Below are 21,708 nucleotides of genomic sequence, written 5' to 3' on the forward strand. Positions count from 1 at the left end.
TGAGCGACTGAACCACAGCCACATTTCAGTCAATTTCCCAGAGTTCCTCCCTTGGGCCAAAGGTGGCTAGATTGGAGATGAAGCTGGTACCCTGTGATCGAACCCAGCCTCTGCCCTCTGGGTTCTGAGAATGACATATCTGTCTGCAATAAGGGTGGAGGTGGGCACAAGTGGAGCACAAAGAAAATAGCCTCAGTTGGAGAGTAGGAAAGGCCTCATGGAGAAGGGGGCATTTGAGATGTAATTTAAATAAGGGGTGGGATTTTTACAGGCGGGGATGGCTTCCTTGATGATGGAATAAAGTTTGAACAAAGGCCCTGCAAGGGAGAAAAGTGGTGAAGTCTAGCAGGGAGGTTGAGAGAGGCAATAGGGGGTTTGGGAGTGGGGCTCCATCCTGGGTCATGGGAAGCAGAGAGAGGTCTCATTGTCACACTCCCAGGTAGGCTGGGTCTTCTCACATCCATGTCTGTAAGACGAGGAAAAGAAAGGAGAGGTGGTGGGCAGAGATAGTGCAATTCAGAAATGTAGGGAGAGACAAAAGGAAAGGAAGAGAGAGAGCTAGGTGGATAGAGGATAAGTGAGAAAACCGTGAAGTGGGCAGATAATAAGGAGAAAGGAAGAGATAGAGAAGTAGGAGAGCCAGAGGGAGGCAATGACGGTGGGAGGGTGGATAGGTAGGTAGGGTAGGTAGTCAGGCAGGTAGGTAGTCAGGCAGGTAGGTAGGTAGGTAGATCCATCTGCGGAAAGAGGCCCTAGGGAAAGGGGAGGGGATGAGGAGAAGGAGAGCGAGGGAAAGAGATGGATAAAGACCTAGACCTTCCCAGAGCTACCATCCTGTTGAGGGAGAATGAGCAAGGTGGTGTTTTTCAAACCATTTTTATCATGAACCAAAGAAAAAGACTGTACATTATGCCCTGATATACGCATGCATATATGCTATATATAAGAGGGAAGTTAAATTTTGAAAAACACCTGCATTATGTGTGATGCACTGTGGTATTTTGTGTTAGGCTCTATTTCTTCCTCCTCCTCTTTTTTAAAATTCTGGTTGCCACCCATAAATTGATTTTACAACCCCTTGAAACACAAGGGGGGGGGGGGGGGTTGATCCATGGCTGCACGGCGAGGCGCTAGCTCCACCAGGTGGTGAGAGAAGGGATGTGCAGTTCAGGCCACTGGGGAAAGGCCGCCCTGTCAGGCTGCTGCTACCTTTTCCTCTCTCTTTGCCCCTCCTACCCCTTCCCAACACACACACCCTTGCTTAAAATGTGCATGTTCTATGCTTTCTAAGCTTCTTCCCCCACTCCAAATGCCTTTGGTGTTAGTGGTTTCTCACGTATGGAAAATCATAGAATTATCAAATATAAAAGCCCGAAAGAAATCTTTAAAGATAATCTAGTTCTCCCTTGCTCTATAGAAACTGAAACTTACAAAGGTTTATGATCTGCCCAAACCAAAATTAGTGACACAGCCAAAGAATCCAGCTGTCATTTTCTTAATAGTCAAATGTTAAGGAAAGAGGAAGGGGAAGGCCTGTTGTGATTTTTCTTTGGTCCCCAAACGCACACTTGAAGAGGTAACTTGCAGAACCCATCAGAGGAGCCCAATACAAATGTAGCTGTGGTCTTGTTACTGTTGTTTGTTTGTGTTTTCAGTAAGCTATCAACATTGGGGCTGATTATAGACGTTAGGGAATACCCAAAACAAGACAAAGTCTAAACACTTCGTTTGGATGTGTCAAAGTAATGTTAATTTTTGTTTTACACACTAACTTCTTAGCATCCATGCCTGGTTGCTAAACACCACCTTATTGGAGATGAGTAACATTAACCATAAGATTAATCTTTTGTATTTTATTTTAACATTAAACTTGGTATATATCTATGCAAATAACTTTATTCATCTGATCACACAAATTAGACAAAGTTAGAAGATATTGGCAAAAACATATTCAACAGGTAACCATGCAGCAAGGTAAATTTTGCTGCTTGTGGTTGGAGGCTGAGAGTGTGATGTGCTGAATGGGCGTCCAGCCCTGCAGACCTTTCCTCTTCATCCCTAACCTGAGCTAAAGTGTCAAGTGTGAAATGAAGGGACAGAGCCAGGTGCTTCTCATGGCTCAGCCTGGGTGATCAAACTGTGCTGGAACTGTTACATGAAAAATCCAGCACCTTTCCCTGAGTGTACATGACCCTCCATTAGTTTAATACCTGCTCCAGTATGCTAACCGGCTATCTTAGCCCCTGTGGTCTAGAGCCTCTTATGTTCTAGGCTCTGAATCTGCCTGGTCATTAATGGATTCTTTAGAAATAATCTCTAGCTCTACTTGCATGAAAGCAGTTACCCAGCCTTGCTTTGAAAAGAAGGCAATGTCCTGGACTTCCTATAAATACATGAACCTCACACCTTTCTCCCCACCCCATTTCCAACTTAATTTTTAAATGTATGCTCCACGTTGTTCCTCTTTTTCCCGTTGCCACAACAGGCCCCTTCCCCTATCACCACCTCTGGCATTCCAACAAGCAAATGCACATTGACATACAAGGTCATCAAATAGTTATTTCCATTTAGATGCAGACTGCACCCTTGATGTAAAGTCTGTTTGCTGACAAGATTGTGCGCCCCTTAATGAAGGATACACTTCCCCAGAAGCAGTGAGATTTTAGACCAAATTCATCTTCAGAGAGAATAACAGAACCAGTCCAGTACCTTTGAAATAGTGCTGTTTCTATCATATTTAATGACAAAACTCAGAAAGCTTTCTGTTAATAAATGCCAGCAGTTTCATTTCCCAGGATTGTGTACAAAGCCAAAGGGAAGAATTTTCCTCATAAAGTAACTGCATAATATATTAAATTATAATAATTTAATAGAGTAATGGCATTGCCTTGATCTTGATATTTCTTTAAGTTTTATTCCTTTCTGAAAGAACCCCAGACATTCACACAAATGACTTGCTTTGCTCATTCTTTCACAATTTATTACATGTAATTATTGGAGTAGTGAGGGCCAAATTGCTGCTATAGAACAGCTAAGGTGAAATGTTCCATCATTTGTGAAGAGAGTTGTGAGCTGTTTTGCTTTAATTTGAATTCATCATGTCTATTTGAAGTAAGTAGAATGATATGGATCAGACTTACATAATCTGTCATCTTCATAAGCTTCCAATTAAGTAAAACAGAGTTTAATATTGCCACTTACTTTCAACATTTACATTGAGATGGTAATGAATATCTTATTCAAACTTATCAATTGGTATGCCTGGCACAAGCTGAATAGGTTTTTTTTTTAAAAAAAAAAAATGTTCTTAGCTTTCTCCCCCTAAATTAAATCCTATAGAGCCGATGTAGGATTTGCCATCTGGAAGCGTGCTGGAATCTAGGACAGTTGCCTTTAAACGCTGATCTATGGACTGGATGTGTGGGAATTACCCAGGAAGCATTTCTAAACAATGCATTTGCTCAGATAGTAACCCCAGAAGGCAATGTACAACCAGGTGTGGGACCGCTAACTAGAGTTTTCCAAGAGTGTTCCTTGAAACAAAGTCTGGTACTCGCCCCAAAAGTGCTGCAAGCACAAAGAAGTTTGAGAAGCACTGCATATTGTATTTACTTCAGAGGTTTATAGTGTAACTCAACATATTATAGGATTTTGGAAGTTCTTCAGCAAAAAAACCAGCTTAGCCCAACATTTCCCAAACAAGGTGACCTTGGAATCTAAATGTTACATAATAACCAATCAAGATTTTCCCAGGATATGGTTTAGGAGAAAGTAACCTGCTGCAGATTTTTCAGCAAGGGCTTGGTAGGGAGTGCCCCCTAAATATAAGTCTCCAGGAGTGGGGAAGAGGGTCAGATACATGTTTACCAAAGAGAATATGAGTTTATTAAGATTGAGAAGCACTGATCATGAAGAACTACTGTTTATTTAGTGTCTACTGTGTGCCAGGCACTGGGTTGGGTTCTTTTTACCTGTGGATTTATTAAATCCTTACAAGCACCCCCACAAAGTTTTATTATTATTATTATTATTGTTATTATTATTTGAGATGGAGTTTCACTCGTGTTGCCCAGGCTAGAGTGCAATGGTGCGATCTCAGCTCACTGCAACCCTCCGCCTCCCGGGTTCAAGCGATTCTCCTGCCTCAGCCTCCTGAGTAGCTGGGCTTACAGGCGCCCACCACCATGCCTGGCTAATTTTTTGTATTTTTAATAGAGACGGGTTTCATCATGTTGGCTAAGCTTGAACTCCTGACCTCAGGTGATCTGCCCACCTCAGCAAAGTTGTTATTTAAAGATGAGGAGGATGAAGCTTTGGAAGACCCTTTCACAACTGTGACCAAGTGTGAATGCTGATTCTTTAACTTGTGCTCAGTTGTGGGAGGGGAAGAAAGTCAGACCTGGGGGTAGGTAGATGGGTGAGCTAGTGGTAACTGCTGTTAAAACCTTCATTTTCCAGCACTTTGGGAGGCCTAGGTGGGCGGATCACGAGGTCAGGAGATCAAGACCATCCTGGCTAACACGGTGAAACCGTGTCTCTACTAAGAAAAAGACAAAAAAATTAGCCAGGCGTGGTGGCGGGCTCTTGCAGTCCCAGCTACTCGGGAGGCTGAGGCAGGAGAATGGCGTGAACCTGGGAGGCAGAACTTGCAGTGAGCAGAGACTGCGCCACTGCACTCCAGCCTGAGTGACAGAGTGAGACTCCATCTCAAAAAAAAAAAAAAAAAAACAGCCTTCATTTTACAGAAAGGCATTCCTCATGAAAATTATATGTTGTGCATTTAATTCTGGTTATAGTATTTTTGCTTCCTGAGGATTTTCAAATTGTGCATCTTCCCATAGGTTTTTGGTAGCTGCTATCACAAAAGTCAGGGTATTGCTCTATTGAAATTGATCAGATTTTAAATAAAATTGCCAGCACTGTCTTTCTATCAATGATCAATTCTTTAGACATAATTATCATTGTTTACTTCAAATTAAAGTGACCAGGCCAACTATCGTTGGGTCATAAGTCAAGGAATGGCTCTCCCTGAGTCATCATGGGTATCCTTGCCACTTCTGACACAATAAAACAATTTTTTATCCTGTGTGGAATGTCCTGATCCAGGCTGTTTTACCATTTCTTTGGCTACTCTTAAGGGAGAAGGGCCCAGGCTGGGCACGGCGGCTCATGCCTGTAATCCCAGCACTTTGGGAGGCCAAGGCAAGAGGACTGCTTGAGCACAGGAGTTTGAGACCAGCCTGGGCAACATGGCAAGACCTCGTCTCTATTATTATAAAAAATTGTTTTTAATTTTAAATTAAAATGTGTGTGTGTGTGTGTGTGTGTGTGTGTGTGTGTACCTGTGTGTGTGTATATATATGATGATGAGGCAGATTGATTCTTTTCTCAACAGAAAAGTATATTTCCCTTTGGGTCTTAAACTAAGTTTGATCCTCAATTATAACATTATATAGCACTTTTTAAAATTTGCACTTTAATGGTCATATAAAGTACATATTAGTTTAAATGTATCACTTGTAGTTCTTTAAAAGGTAGCAACAAATAGGACACTTTATTGACTTTGAGCACTACATATTTGCATTTCTGAAGCCCAAATATCATTATAATTACTCTTTGATTCAGGTCAGAATACTCTAAAATCACATATGTAAGGACAAACTGGGTACAGCTAAGAGTCTCCCAGATTTTTTTTAAATGGCTTTTTGCTTATCACTAAAGCAATACTCATTTATCGTAGAAAAAATTAAATTGCAGATGGACAAAGAAGTCATCTATTATCCCATCAACTATTGTTAGCATTTTGGCTTTCCAAATAGGACTTGCCAAACATCTTTAATTGCACATACATATTTTTAAGCTCCAAACAATGTCATTCTATGTCACGGAAGGAGGAACACATACAACACATATGTGAAATCCATAACCACTTGTAATTAATTATACTGCCAAAATGCGTGGACAATAGAAGCTAGGTAAAGTTAGTCAAATAACATTTTTCCCTCTATGGTACAGGTAAGTAGTAGAGTAATGCAGAACCACTTTATATCGTGTATCCTTTAATTCAATTTTTGAAGGTAATGTATTGTCACCGTTTTAAAATCAAAATTAGATAGAAAAGTAAACATTGAGAAGTGTCACCCACCACTGTCCTCTATTCTGTTCCTTCACCTGCTTCCCTGTGGTAATGTCTTTTCTTAGTTTTTTGGGTTGGAAATAAGAATACATAATTCCTACTGAGACAAAAAGTTGCATGTTCTACATATTCTTCTGTACCTTTTTCCACTTAGCTTCTGCCGGAGTTCTTCCGTATGAAAACATAGAGAGCTATGTCTTCTTTTCATAGCTGCATAGTATATAGCTCTGTGGATGTACCGTAGTTTAAACGCTTTGTTCTTTACAGACCATCTTTTGCTTGTATAAACAGTGTCACAGTTAATACTCATGTATATACATCATCTTATATGTGTAGAAATAGCTACAGGAAAATTTACAGAATTCAAATTGCAGAGTCAAAAGATAAGCACATTCTTGATTTAATCGGTACTGTCAAATTGTTCCTTGTAAAGATCGTAGCATTTCCACTTCTGTCACTATGTGTCCCCAAAGCCTCATAATCACTTTTTATTTGAAAAATATTTTGTTTTTTACAGCAAATACCATCCTAATAAAGCATGCTGGCTTGTTAGAATTTATATCCTATGAACCCAAACCAATGATTTAATACATTATTTTGAAGTCAGTGTAATTATTTCTTTATTATTTATTAACGTGGAAAGGAGCCATGGCACAGATATCCACACTGGTGGATAACAGTTGTAATTCAATTCAGCTTTGGAATATATTGTGACTTTTTACCCATTAAATTTTCTTTCCTAGTGGTGTCTGTATTATAAAACATTGTTTAATACATAGTTTTTAGTACAAATTGGCTACTGGTGGAAGACAGAGGCCAAAAATTAGAAAGAGGCCAGTGTAGGCTGAATTTTTTTCTATGTTATCTCTGGGATAGCGATATTTTATTTTGTTTCTTTGAAATCTATATTATTTAAAATATTTATGATGTGCTTAGATTACTTGTGTAAAAAAGTAGATTCTTACTTGCTGATAAAAAGTCCAACACAAACAAAATATTTTATTATTTACTTTCACTTCTAGAAGTGTTCACTCCGAGAGAAAGAATATTATTTTAAGTAGCACTAATTAATCAATTAACATACATTTTAATGAAATTAGTTCCGACATTAAAAACTGCACCTCACCATCTATCACTTAGACAGTAGAGAAGCCATGTATAAATAATTGAGAAGTTATGGTTGTGCTGGCCTCAGTGCAATCTTCTGGGGGGTCAGCTGCACAGAGGTGTCTGATTCAGTCTTTTTCTCCTCTTGCAGCATCTTCCTCAAAGAGCTGGAGAAGTACGAGCAACTGCCTGAGGATGTGGGACACTGCTTTGTTACCTGGGTAACCAACCTGAAATCCTTCTCCCACTGCCCATAGACATGGCACCACTCTTCAGTGCCTGACCTAAGGACTGGAGTCACTGCCAGTCTCACACAAGACCAGGGGCTACTGAGAGGGACCATGAGTAGGTCTGAGAGAAGCCTTGGGAAAAGTTCTTAGACATCAAGATTAAGCTCCATCTTAAGCTGTCTAAGAACTTTCTAAAATTGTGAGGTTGGAAGAGTGGAACAAGACTACCACCCCTGGCAGAGGAAATGTGTCAGCTCAGTTCGTTAGCTATTGTTACAGGATATGGATTAGGGAATTAGAACTTTAGGAAGCCACCTAACCATTTAAAAAAATTTTTTTATCTTTAATTTTGTGGATACATGGTAGGTGTATATATTTACGGGGTAGACAAAATATTTTGATACAGGCATGCAGTGTGAAATAAGCACATCATGGAGAATGGGTGGGGTGTCCATCTCTTCAAGCATGTATCCTTTGAGTTCCACCTAACCATTGGTTACATTTTCTTCTTTAATAGAGAAAAACAGATTTTTTGGGTATCCATCCCAATCTGACCCACAAGATGAGTGACTGGTCATCCTCCTTCATGCTATTATCATGGGCCAAGTAAAGGTGCTGAATGTACCAGGTTCTAATTATATAAACTGAAACATTAGTCTTCGTTGACTCTCTACTCCACATTATTCTGAACTCAGGTTCATGTACAATATATGAATGCAAACATCTCCAGGGAAGTCCACTTAGGACACTGAGTGCAAACGTGGAAATCCTCCCCCAGGGTCAAGCGTTCTACTATTTAATAATTACCTGATAATAACTTCCACCCATAAGGGGCTAATTGCCTTTCAAAGTGTCTTCATGATTCAGAGAGTTTATGTTCTCAACAGCCCTATGTGATAGACAGCACTGTGTTTATGTTTTAGATTTTAAACATGGGAAAATTTCAGATAAGATAGGAGGTTGACTAGTTCACTGACATGTAATAAATATCACAGCCAGTCCCACAACTCAAGACCTGATTCTCAGATAAGCTTTTTTTCATGAAATCTTAATATTTGCTTCCAAGCACTCTTGTTTCTTCAGAAAGTCTTAGCTACCATCTTATTTTGTTCTAATACATTTTCTACCCCTAAATATATGAGCCAATACAAAGCTCATATTAATGCTGATAAATAATTTATGATCCCTTGCACAGCAAACATAGAGAATGACAAGATTGACCATTAAGTAAAGGGTTTTTTTTTTGCATCTTCTTTCATGAAATTTGTGGATTTCCTTTACAATCAGTCATAAGAATGATTTATCATCATCTCCTAGGGATGATGAATAACCTCCTAGGTAGTACATAGTCCCAAAAACTGGTTTCAGAAAATTTTTTGATTGGATAAAATATTCACCTTTTGCCAAGAATTATCCCAAGGTGACTTTCTTAAGTCTCATAATCTTAATATATGAGTGTAATGCAGAAATGAAGGGTAGAAGAAGTTGTTTGTTATGTATTGAAAGGCAGTGGTCAAGACCAGGAAGCCTAAAGTCAGATCTCTGCTTAGTTTAGTGACTTTGAATTCCCACAGTTAGCAGGTAGCAGAGCCCTGTGGGAATTCAAAGTCACTTAACCAATCTGTGCCACAGTTCTCTCATCTGCAAACTGGGGATGATAACAGAACTCACTGTATAGAGGTCTCATGAGGACCAAATGAGTTAATACATGTAAAGCTCTTAGAACAATGCTAGCATAAATGAAACCTGCTGTAATAAACACATATTTGGGCTGCTGTCTCAGAAGAGGATGCCAACACAAAGTTCCAAAGGCACTGAGATGGGTAGCATTTCACCAAATAAGAAAACTATTTGGTGGCCAAAATACACATACCTTTCCCAGTAACACTAACCCAGAGAGTCTTCAGAGTCTTGAATTTTCACCCAGCCGTAAGGTTCTTGGCTTGAAGTAACAACCTAGTTAGGAACCATTGTTTAGCCTCTGCCCCAGGGGGTCACTCTGCTTTCTTTTTCCCCATGATTGCTCTGGGAAGTTGGGGATGGCATAGTCGCTTGCCATGCCCCTCCACCTTTCTCCAATGGAGACATTTAGAGTACAAGCAGATCTACCTCTGAGATAATACTTCATCTTCATTATTTGTTTTTGTATTCAGAGCAAATGCTGTCCTTTTTCAAGATGGGGAGCACAATTGTAGATAATCCAAAAAAGGGTAAAATCTGTAAATAAGTTCTGTCCAACTTCAGAATATATCAGGATATATGAGTTGCTTTTTCTGATTCTTTCTAGCACAAAGTATTATTAAAAGGAGCTCAGTTTCAGAAGCTTTCTCCACATGCTGACAGGAGAAAGACATCCCAATGTCCGTTAGGGGACCATGGGGGCTGGATGAGCATAGAACATTTGCCATAGAAAATCTAGACACTGGCGTCTGAGGGTCTTAACTGTACAGCCCTTGCTGGGTCCTTCAGCATGGTGGACAGAAGGGAACAACTAATGAATGCTTATCTATTATTATCTTTGTTCTTTTTAGGCAGACAAATTTCAGATGTATGTCACCTACTGTAAAAACAAGCCTGATTCCAACCAGCTTATCCTGGAGCATGCGGGCACCTTCTTTGATGTAAGCTGTGTTTTCCATTCTTGAGCAGCTGATGAGCAGGTGGAAATGCTTCTCTGCTTTGGCATAATGGATGGATATTTAGCTATCCTTTTTTCCTAATTTTTCTCTACTGGCCACTGCAAACCTTAAGCATGGAAAAAAAGCAAAAACAGTATATGTCTGTATTTTGTTTTATCTCATCCTATCTTAACCAAAGTGATTTTGTATGAGGCAAATTTGTCTCCATGCCTCCACACCAAACCTAGGAAGTCATAAAGCACATGTTTAGAGGAGGCCCACTATGATGCAGTTGTTGATTAATATATTTCACTTCTGCTTCATATACAGCTCTCACAAATGTAGTGTTTCCGAAAGTGTGATCCTTGGACCTCAGTCCACATCTATTAAATCAGAATCTCTTGGGGGGAGCCCAACAACCTGAGTTTTAAGGAGGCCTCTGGGTAACTGAACTCCACTCAAGTTTGAGAATCAGTTCTCTAATGCAATTGATTCAACCTTTTTTTGAAAAAAAAAAAACTGATATCTGAATCCCATGCCTGAGGTTCTGCTATGATTGGCCTGACTGTGGCCTGAGCATTGGGATATTTTAAAGTTTCTGGTGAGAGTGATGTGCAGCCAGGGCTGAACACCTCTGCTATAATAGAAGCCAGGAGAAGAGTGAGGCTGATGTGCCTTGTCAGATCCTTTGGTTTGGAATTATGACACAATCCTGTTGGCGAATGGTGGGATCTATAAAGCCAAAAGTGACCTATTGGCTTTACAGTAAGCAAAATCAAAGGGGTCCCTGCAGGATTCAAAGGATGAATAAGAGGGAAAGATGAAATTGGGGAAAAAGAAAGTTTAGTGAGAGGCAGACTTTAGCAGTGATGGCTATTTTGGCAGTCATATCAGAAGTGACAGAAACTAGAAACTCAGCCCTTTTTAAAGGTTATCTGTCTATCTGCCTACCTGTTTTCATTTTTTTTCACAAATATTTGGATGTCTACTTTATGCAAGATAGTGGGCTAGGCCCCGTGGAGAATATAAAGACATTTAAACATGGTTCTTGTACTCAAGTGTGCAAAAGAAACCTTCCCTGAGCATCTTTCTAGCCTGGCACTGCCTCAACAGAAATGATCCTACAGATGTCTTGTTGCTCAGTAAAGAAATGACACTTGAATGGAAGGAAGCCAGATGAGGAAAAATGCACATGATTTTTTTAATGGAGCATTAATATGGAAATGGCTCTATGTATCCCACACTAGAATATCTGGGGTTAGATTTGGTACCACAGAAGAACCCAAGAAAAGTGCTCCTCTCACCTAATATTATTGGGTATCATATTGGATGCCCTCTGCCACCATTACCTCTGAGTGAGAATCTTTTTCCCTTAGGATGCTTCTGTTGATTATTCATGAACAATATCCAGAAGGGTCTTTTTGAAGTTTTAAATGCATTGTGTCCTGTCTTCCACTTAGCACTTTTCTGACATACATGTCCTGTGCTCTGAGCATGTCTCAAACTCTTCTGCTTCCTGTCTTTGCTCACACCGCTCTCTCTGCCTAGGATAGATTGTGTCCTCTCCACACAACACAAACACACAAACACACAAACCCTTCTGTCTCTCTCTTCAAAATTCTTCCTATCCATTAAAGGTCACATGCTGCTTCCTGCATGAATCCTTTCCTTTGTACTTTGTATCTTTGTTATATAGCATTTGTAATGATTTGCCTTTTGGCAGGTGAACAATGTACCTTTCTGTTACTCACATCTCCCTCCACCTGTGAGCTCCTTGAGATCTTATGCCTGATTCATATTTGTCACATCTCAGTGCCTAGCACCAGAATGTATTTTCCCTTAGTACTACATACCTCGCATCCCCATTTCTAGCCAATTTCTAGGCTTTGATAAGTCAGGTATATCCCCAAATTTCCCACCCTATACCCCATTTCCAACATAGTGCCTAGTGAGCTTCTACGTTAGTTGGAAAGACTGATGGAAGCCACAAAACCAGTCCAGTAGGAGTTCTTCAAGTCTGCCCTGGAAGCGGGGACAGAAGACAGTAAACTCTCCGGATTGCTTTCAAAACTTTCCAAAAGGCATAATCTTTGCAGCTTATTTTCATTCCATCAGAAGAGTTTCCCTAACTTCTACACTTAGGAACCATCTGCTTTAGGCCCTCATTCTATAAACCACCTACTTTAGGCCCTCATTCTATTGCTTTCAAAACTTTCCAAAAGGCATAATCTTTGTGGCTTATTTTCATTCCATCAGAAGAGTTTCCCTAAGTTCTACACTTAGGAACCATTTGCTTTAGGCCCTCATTCTATAAATGAGATAAACCCTTAATAAAGGCAGTCACCTAATATCCATTACTGTAAAGAGAACACAGAGAATTAAAGTCCTAGAAAGGCTTACACATTCACACGATCCAGAATTTTTTTTTTTTTTTTTTGAGACGGAGTCTCGCTCTGTTGCCCAGACTGGAGTGCAGTGGCACGATCTCGGCTCACTGCAAGCTTCACCTCCTGGGTTCACGCCATTCTCCCTCCTCAGCCTCCCGAGTAGCTGGGACTACAGGCACCCACCACCACGCCCGGCTAATTTTTTGTATTTCTAGTAGAGACAGGGTTTCACAGTGTTAGCCAGGATGGTCTCGATCTCCTGACCTCGTGATCCGCCAGCCTCAGCCTCCCAAAGTGCTGGGATTACAGGCGTGAGCCACCGTGCCTAGCCAATCCAGAATGTTTGACCCTAAATGTGAGAACAGCATGGGTGTGATGTCTAAGCTTGGTTTGACTGATGTAGGCCCCTCCCTCTCTGCTCCACATGCAGCTTTCCTCAAGCTGGGCTTTTCATCAGAGAGGAAAGAGTGCCAAAGGTGCATTGTTGCTTGTGCTTTCTTGCCAAAGCTCCCAGATAAACTCACAAGGTTCAGTTGCTTGAAGAGAGTCAAGCTGCAGCTGTTTTGCCTATCATCCTCAAACAAGTCTTGTAACTACACACCTCTGGGAAAGAGGCAAATGGTGACAAAATTGCTACTTTCTGGGATAGAAATCATTTCTGATAGGCATTGGAATAATTTTTTAAATTATTATTATCTCTCCTCCACCCTTCTTCATAGCCCCATAACAAGTCCTATCTAGTCCGTCTTTAAAATATTTCTTTTATTCTTCCCAATGCTTTATTCTCACTAATTCTAGCTTAGGGCGTGCCCCTACATTGCATACCTGGACCTACTTTAAAATAACAGCTTTATTGAGAGATGATTTCAGAGATCATACATTTTGCCCATTTAAAGTATGAATTCAGTGTTTTTGTGTGTGCGCTGACAGATATGTGCAACCATCCCTTCAGTCAATTTTAGGGCACTTTTATCACCTCACAAAGCAACCCTGTATCCTTTAGCCATCACTCCCCAGCTCTCCACCACAAACCCCAACCCACAAGCAACCAATGATCTACTTTATGTCTCTACAGATAGATCTGCCTTGCCTGGACATTTCATAAAATTGAGTCATAATACATGGTCTTTTGTGACTGGTTTCTTTCACTTAGCATAATGTTTTCAGCGTTCATCTGTGTTGTTGCATGCATCAGAACTTCATTTCTTTTTATGTCCAAATAATATTTCATTGTATGAATATTCTACATTTTGTTTTTCCATTTATCAATTCATGGATGTTTGGGTTTTTCATGCATAGATATATATTTTTTATTTCTCTTGAGTATATACCTAGAACTTGAATTGCTGGATCGTGTGGTAACTTTAGATCTATACACCTGGGCTTTTGCAATAGCCTCATAACTTGTCTTTCTGTCTCTATTTCTCCAAGATTTACCCCCATGTTGCTATTAGGTATATATATTACTCTTTCTGAAACATTACTTTCATCATGTGTTTTTTTCTCTTTTTTGTTGTTTGTTTGTTTATTTGTTTGTTTTGAGACAGGGTCTCTCTCTGTCATCCAGGTTGAGTGCAGTGGCGTGATCATAGCTCACTGCAGCCTTGACCTTCTGGGCTCAAGTAATCCTCCCACCTCAGCCTCCCAAGTAGCTGGGACTACGGGACGTGCCACCATACCCAGCTAATTTTTGTATTTTTTGTGGAGATGGGATCTGGCCATGTTGCCCAGGCTGGTCTTGAACTACTGGAAGCAAGTGATCCTCCCGCCTCGGCCTCCCAAAGTGCTGGGATTACAGGCGTGAACCACCATGCCCCGCCTGTTTTTTCTGTTTAAGATCTGTGATGCTTTACCATTGAAAAACTTACCGTCATATCCTAACTCTATTCTAACTCAAACCCATCAATGACCCAACCTTGCATATCTAACTGTATTTTTCACTTCTTATAGAAGGTGGGTGTGCATCCTCTGTACCATTCAGTCATGGTCCTCATCATCATCTAAACACACAATGATTATTTCAGCCAATACAGTTTTGTGTTTGATGTAAGTGAGTGTCATTCCTCCAACCTTTTACTTAACCCACCCCCACTGCCCATCTCACCTTTTAGCCGCAGGTGAGGTTGAGGCCTTATCTCTACTAACCACCCGGCCACTCTCGACCCCAGTAATCTCTCAATCTTTATTGGCTATACCATTTCCTCTATTGTCTTTTGTTGATCTTTAGTTCATGTGCGTTGAGTATTCTTATCTAGACTGTAAGCTTTTTGAGGGCAGGGACAAAAATGTACCTTTCTCTGACCCTTATAACCCCTAGACTTCGGGGAGTAGAAGATCATTTTGGAGGTAGGATAGAGAGTAGATTAAAAGGAGAGACTAGAAGCACAAACAGCGGTTGGAGGCCACGGCCCTAGCCTGGGCATGAGTGATGAGGGTGATGTCCCTGGAAATGGAAAGGAAAGATTTGTCACCAGGGATAACAGAGGAGAAATGACTAAAATTGACTCCATGGTTTCTAGCTTAGGAGACCTGAAGAATGAAGGAGGTGCTATTTATCACAATGAACATTTATAAGAGATAAAGTGATGACCCTAAGTTGGGATGTGTTAAATTTAAAGAGAAGGATGGTATTAATAAAGGAGATATATCCTTGTGCTATTTTAAGGAGACTGAAGGCAGGGAAACACTCCTCAGGAGCCATCAGAATAGATGTCAGAGCCTCATTCTCTGCTTTCCCTGTACTCTCATCTCCCCTTTTTGGAACTGATTTCCTTTTACTCCTACTTCATCTCTCCTTACCCTCCGCTCTGTTATTTACCTTATTGCTCTCTTTTCTACTGTTCTTTTTCTCCATTTTTGCTCAATTTCTATTTGTTTCACACACTTGCTTCTTTCCCTAATCCTTCTCCCTTTTTACTCTCTCTCCTATTTTCTCTATATGCATCTTGGTCTCTTTTGTTTCTCTTTTTACTCCCCTCTCCCTATGAAAGAACATGTTCTCATACTTGTCTACCTTTTTCTCTTTCTTCCTCTCTTCTGACCCCTGCCTTTCTCCTCTCAGAGTTCACACACATGCACACACCCCTCTGTGTCTAATTGCACATTGTTCTCATCCCTGCAGGAGATACAACAGCGGCATGGTCTGGCCAACTCCATCTCTTCCTACCTAATTAAGCCTGTCCAAAGGATCACCAAATATCAACTGCTCCTGAAGGTACCTTCCCTCCCCTCTACATCCCCCTCCACTGCCTACTGCCTGGGGCAAGGGAGTCCCAGCTTTGGCTCCTAAGGATGGGAATGCTTCCACCTGAAGACCTTTCTTCTATCTAGGGCAGAACTTCAGCCCACACTGGCATCGCTGTCCTATCCCATGGAAATCCAGATGCCTATTTTAAGGCAGAAGGGGGAGAAAAGGGAGCAGGAATAAGTTGTGACTATTTTCTCATCTACCTACCACTGCACAGCTTTTAGCAATTGCCTTCTCAGGCACTGACTGGCTCCTAGAGGCTTTGTTGTCCCTCCTTACAGAAGCAGATTCCTCCTGGTAGCCCCTGCTTTTGATGAAATCAAGAGTCAGAGTCTTGCCAGGCACAGTGGCTCATGCCTATAATCCCAGCACTTTGGGAGGCTGAGGTGGGCAGATCATTTGGGGCCAGGAGTTTGAGACCAGCCTGGCCAACATGGCAAAACTCCACCTCTACTAAAAACACAAAAAATTAGCCAGGCATGGTGGTGTGCACGTGTAATCCCAGTTACTCGGGAGGCTGAGGCAAGAGAATCACTTGAACCCAGGAGGCGGAGGTTGCAGTGATCCGAGATCATGTCACTGAACTCCAGCCTGGGTGACAGAGTGAGACACAGTCTCAAAAAAATAAGAATAATAATTAATAAATAAATAAAAGGTCAGAGTCCTAAGGGCAGTGCCAGTTTACATGGGTAGTCGAGGCCAGGGTGGCACCTACCATTGTCTGTGTTTGTCAAGACGATGAGGATTTTGAGGGAAAATTGTCAAAGGGTACATATTAAAACACAAGGGTATTCTTATATCTGTAGGTTCTCACATGTTAGGGGTTCTTCTGGAGCCAACCAAGAGATTTGGATTTTCCTTCAAAATCTTATCTTTAAAAGTTAAATAACCAAATATGCAAAACACTAAGTAATTTGGGTTTATCCTTCTCATATAAGAATGCATTGATACATTGAAAATAATGTCATTTCCACAGAAAGCCTGGAGAATTGACACAAGTAGTTAAATAACCCCCATCTATATTAATACCTAAAGTTTAGGGGTAGAGTTTTCCCTCATTTGAAATATCCTGCTGGTTGCTCCTTTAATGCAAAGATAAAGGGATAGTAGGGGACATGTTATAAGTACATTGTGTAATTTCAGAGAAAATCTGATGTAATTCGGCTCATGTTTAGAGATGTCTGCAAAAACTTGCATAATCTCATTTCACTGAACCTGAAAACCAGTCTAATTTTAAATCTGCCATTCTAGTCACACTGGAGTGAGTCCACCATTCCCAGCCCATGGAATCTCCCTGGCTTAGCACTATGAGAGGTGTGAGGGCAGCAGTGCAGTGAAGGTGCAGGAGCCTGTGCCCTGGTAGGTTTTTCTGTCCTCTGAGTCAGAGTGGGGCCATGCCACATCATTTCCCTTCAGCCTCATCCCTGCAATTCTTCTCCTTCCTCATCTCCAAGAAGAGGCTACAGACATCTGCTTCCAGTACTCCAGCCAACCAACCCTGCAGAAATGGCTTAAAGTGCTACAACTGGACATCACACCCTCGGCCTTTCCTGAGGACTAGTGTGAGAAAAGAGTGTGCAGCCACCCCAGCTGTCCTGCCAGAACTGCTTTCCCTTCTTTGTTTTTTGAAATTTCTTATATGAAGACACAAGAAATTCTTGTGAGATCTCAGGACGGGGGTGTAGGGAATCCTCTCTCCTGAGAAATGGGTATACTTTCTATCTTTAGATGACAGCTGCTTAGGCCATTCTTTACGTGTGGCTATTAGAAAGTTAGCATTGAATTTTGTGGTTGCTTACAGTAGAATCCCTTAGCCCAGATTTTGTGTATAATTATCTTCTTCTTTCCTATCCCACTTAATGCTTGGCCTTTTAAAATTATTTTTCATGGTCGGGCATGGTGGCTCATGCCTGTAATCCCAGCACTTTGGGAGGCCAAGGCAGGTGGATTGCTTGAGGTCAAGAGTTCAAGACCAGCCTGGCCAACATGGCGAAACCCCGTCTCTACAAAAAATTAGCTGGGCATGGTGGTGTGTGCCTGTAATCCCAGCTACTCAGGAGGCTGAGGCATGAGAATTGCTTGAGCCTCGGAGGCAGAGGCTGCAGTGAGCCAATATCATGCCACTGCACTACACCCTGGGCAACAGGGTGAGACTCCGTCTCAAAAAAAAATAAATGAATAAAATAAAAAATAAAATTATTTTTCTTGTGCTAACAGACTTAAAAAAATTGATTTTTATGGTTTTGAATGTATGCATCCCACCCAAAGGTTGTTCAGGAATTGGTGGGGTTGTGAATTTAAAAAGGAAAAACAAAAGGAAAGAAAGACAAACCAATGCTGACTCAACTATCCACACTGCCAGTGTCTTAAATCAACTAAGATGCAGTTCTAAAAGAAATATAGCTTTTTACCTCTCCCTTTAACCCTGTAAGGTGTAAGCCCCCTAGGATGAATTATGTGGCATAGACAAGGGAGGGAAGTTGAGGATGGAATAGGCTTGTGTTTTGCTGTGGGCAGTCGAAGGAGTGGGCTCTGAACCTTCGTTCTGGAATTGAGTGTTTTAGGAAGAAGTGCCTATAGAGGTAGCTAAGAAGTGGAAAAATAAAGTGGCAGGAATTTGATTGTGAGGAAGTCATAAAATTATTATTATTTTTTTAAGAAAATAGGCTGGGCACAGTGGCTCACACCTATAATCCCAGCACTTTGGGTGTCCAAGGCAGGTGGATCACTTGAGGTCAGGAGTTTGAGACCAGCCTGACCAATATGGTGAAACTCCGTCTCTACTGAAAATATAAAAATTGCCCAGTCATGGTGGCGTGCACCTGTAGTCCCAGCTACTTAGGAGGCTGAGACAGGAGAATTGCTTGAACCCAGGAGGCGGAGGTTGCAGTGAGCTGAGACTGCACCACTGCACTCCAGCCTGGGTGATAGAGCGAGACTCTGTCTCAAAAAAAAGAAGAAGATAGTTTTGGTCTTTTTTAAATGTGCTGGTGGCAGAGTGCCTGCTGAGTAAGGGAAAAACAGTTTGCTGAGCTTTTACTGTAAATAATATGGGATTTATTTTCATAAAGTCAGTTTTATTTCAAATACATGTATATTTAATTGTCAGTATCCTCTGGGTTCATCACTTTAGGTATGGCGTGAAAGTAGAAACTTTACGTCAGAGTGCTCAATATTCTTCATGTAAATCTGCTGTGGCTTTACAAAAGGATCCTAAATTAAATGTGGAGCCTTCTCCTTATCATAAAGTATAGCAAGGATCAGGGAAAATTTATTGGCCCAGCTGGTAGATTGGTAGACTTGCTAAATTGTTTTGGGCAGGGGGGGGATTAAACTAATTCATGTTTTCTGTCACAAACTGAAGCATATTTCTTGTTTTTTCTCTTATGTTTTGCCTCAGGATTTTCTTTGATGATATATGAAAATAAGATTGGGAAGGTTAAAATAAGGAAAGGGGTGGGAGAATCTGAGAACTTTAGGTTGGCAGAAGTAAATACCACTTTCTGAACAAGGGTGACATTATACTGACTGGAGCCAAGGGCAAAGCTGAGCACTGATCACTTCTCCCTCTCAAACATGTGCTCTAGGGGGCGCACTTCTTCTTTGGACACTCAAAGCTCGCTTATTCCTAGGGGAATGTATCCAAGGATTGGATTTTTAGATCAAACTCTCACTAATTAGATATCTTACCAAGTATAAAGCTTGACTAAAAATTTCAAGGATACAAGTAATTCCAAGGCAGAGGTGACACAGGAAAGGGCCAGGACCACCAGTGCAGCTCCAAGCCCTTTCTTGCAGCCAGGATGTGCTGCGGCCGGGTTGATCTACAAGGTCTGTAAATTATGTATGTCACATTGTATCACTTGCCCTGAAGAGAGCCAATTGGTCATGAAAGATATTCCCTTTTTACTTAGATAGTTGCGTAGCTTATGTGACACCTTCCAGAGAGCTATGCCTCTAAAGCCATAGATTCTAGGATTGTTTACCATAAGAAGCCCTAGACAGACAAGATTTATCCTGTTAAAAGCATTTCCTAGATAAGTCCTCTCTTGCTAGCAAGTACCATTAGGTTATTTGTCAAGAGGTCTGTCATTAACATGTTTACAAGATTTGATCTGGTGAACTTCTTTATTTCTGGGAAAGGCACCTCCACTCAACATGCATCCCCTGCCCCCTCGAGGAGAGAGTATGGTTTGCAGATCTGTTGCTTAACCATTCCCTTCTCAGTGTCAAAGTGAGTAAGATACAGTGACCCTGATAGGAAAAATGAAAAGCCAACATTCTTCTGGTTTGGGCAAAAATCATTCCAAGTGGTCTTATGATTCTCAAGATAGTTGGAAATGATCTTTCCTCCACCAACCAGATACTATATATCTTTTATGGGGATGGTGATGACTGAGTCTCCAATGAGGAAATACAAAAGAAAGGGCACACTCCCCAGCTCCCCAGGAGGTAAAAGAAAGAGGGTATTGCCCCTGGAAGCCTCAATGGGGGACAGAATATAGGAGAGACAGGGTTGATGTGGTGGATCAAGTGCCAGATTTGGATTCAGGAGACCTCGATTCTGGCCCCTGCATAGCCTCCACTGAGTTATATAACCTGAGGAAAATCACTTCATCTCTCTTAATCGCACTTACCTCATCTGACAATGAAATAGCCTAGAAGCCCATCTATTGGCCCCAGATTAGGAACTCCTGATCCATATGATCTAAAAATATTTTATTACTCTGGGATGTCATAAGCCTATTAAGTCTCCAACCTCAAGTTGTTCCCAGTGGGATGGAAGTCAGCATTCAGGCTGTAGAGGCTTGTAAATAAAAGTGGTGTCAGCAGTAAGCATGCAGGGATATACGGGTACTGCATAGCACACTCTTTGTCTTCCCTTTATCCTCCTCATTCTTCTCTTTATTCTCTTTATTGGATTATACAATACTGCACCTCTGTTCACGTGCTTTGCCAGGCTAGTCCCTTCTCTAAGAGGGCAGTCCAGTGACAGAGAATGCCTCAGTTGCTGCCTTACAGGTCAAGCCATTTCGGAGTTGGGTTGGATTGAGTTAGTTTGGGCTAGATTGGGCTGAGAATGCTCAGTGTGGGAGAAAAATAGTGGTTGAATTCTTAGAGATAACCCCTTTTACCCCACCTCACTTTCTTTATAGCTCAGAGGGAACCATTACAGAGAGCGAAGCTGGTCTATAATTTCCTTGCTGGGTTAGGTGGTGGGAGGAAGCTGGGGGAGATGGCCCTAATTATGTCCGGACTTTTTTTTCCCCAGGAACTTTTAACTTGCTGTGAAGAAGGGAAAGGGGAGCTCAAGGATGGCCTGGAGGTGATGCTCAGTGTCCCAAAGAAAGCCAATGATGCCATGCATGTCAGCATGCTGGAAGGTAGCTGTCCTCCCAGCACTGGGGAAGCCTCCTCTCTTCCTTGACACGGGGGAGCTTGTATCATGGGAGGGAAGTGGCATGAAGTTAGACAAGGTGCAAGGCTGGAAGAGAGAAGAAATGACAAGTAGTTACATAGGCCCTTGTCATGTGAGAGGGGCTCCACAAGGACCAATTTGGCTAGCACCCTGCTTCTAGGAAGGACCAGGCCTAAGCCACTGGAGGTTATGTGGACATGTTGCTGCCCATGAGACAGTCCAGGACAGGCCATCACCCTCACTGTTGGTGTGCTAGAGCTTCCAACCTACAGCAGTCTTGTTAGTCTGCATAGCATCTGCATTACATTGCCTTGGTCATCACAATGAATAGAAAGCCTGATCACATAAACACACACAGACACACATACACACAAAACATACCATCTTCAGCCTTATGCTCTTTTTTTGTTATTATGGTAAAATATACATAATATGTATAACATAAATTTACCATTTTAACCATTTTTGAATGTACAGTTCGGTGGCATTAAATACATTCACATTCTTGTGCAACCAGCATTTTGTCCTCCTAGAAGGTTAGTAAGTCCAGCCAAACAACTCTGA

General features: G+C 41.4%; 1 protein-coding gene across 28 annotated transcripts in view; it reads left to right on the plus strand.

Annotated features, from left to right (window-relative positions):
- Window positions 1-21,708, plus strand: part of KALRN (kalirin RhoGEF kinase) — a 688,751-nt gene that overhangs the window by 428,183 nt on the left and 238,860 nt on the right. For all 28 annotated transcript variants that reach the window (XM_031009044.3, XM_031009045.3, XM_031009050.3 and 25 more), the window contains 4 exons: window positions 7,395-7,464; window positions 10,005-10,094; window positions 15,600-15,692; window positions 20,998-21,109. In XM_031009044.3, coding sequence (XP_030864904.1) covers window positions 7,395-7,464; window positions 10,005-10,094; window positions 15,600-15,692; window positions 20,998-21,109 — 365 coding nt within the window. The remainder of the gene's footprint in view (window positions 1-7,394; window positions 7,465-10,004; window positions 10,095-15,599; window positions 15,693-20,997; window positions 21,110-21,708) is intronic.

The sequence above is a fragment of the Gorilla gorilla genome, chromosome 2 (genome assembly GCF_029281585.2).
Source record: "Gorilla gorilla gorilla isolate KB3781 chromosome 2, NHGRI_mGorGor1-v2.1_pri, whole genome shotgun sequence".
NCBI lineage: Eukaryota > Metazoa > Chordata > Mammalia > Primates > Hominidae > Gorilla > Gorilla gorilla.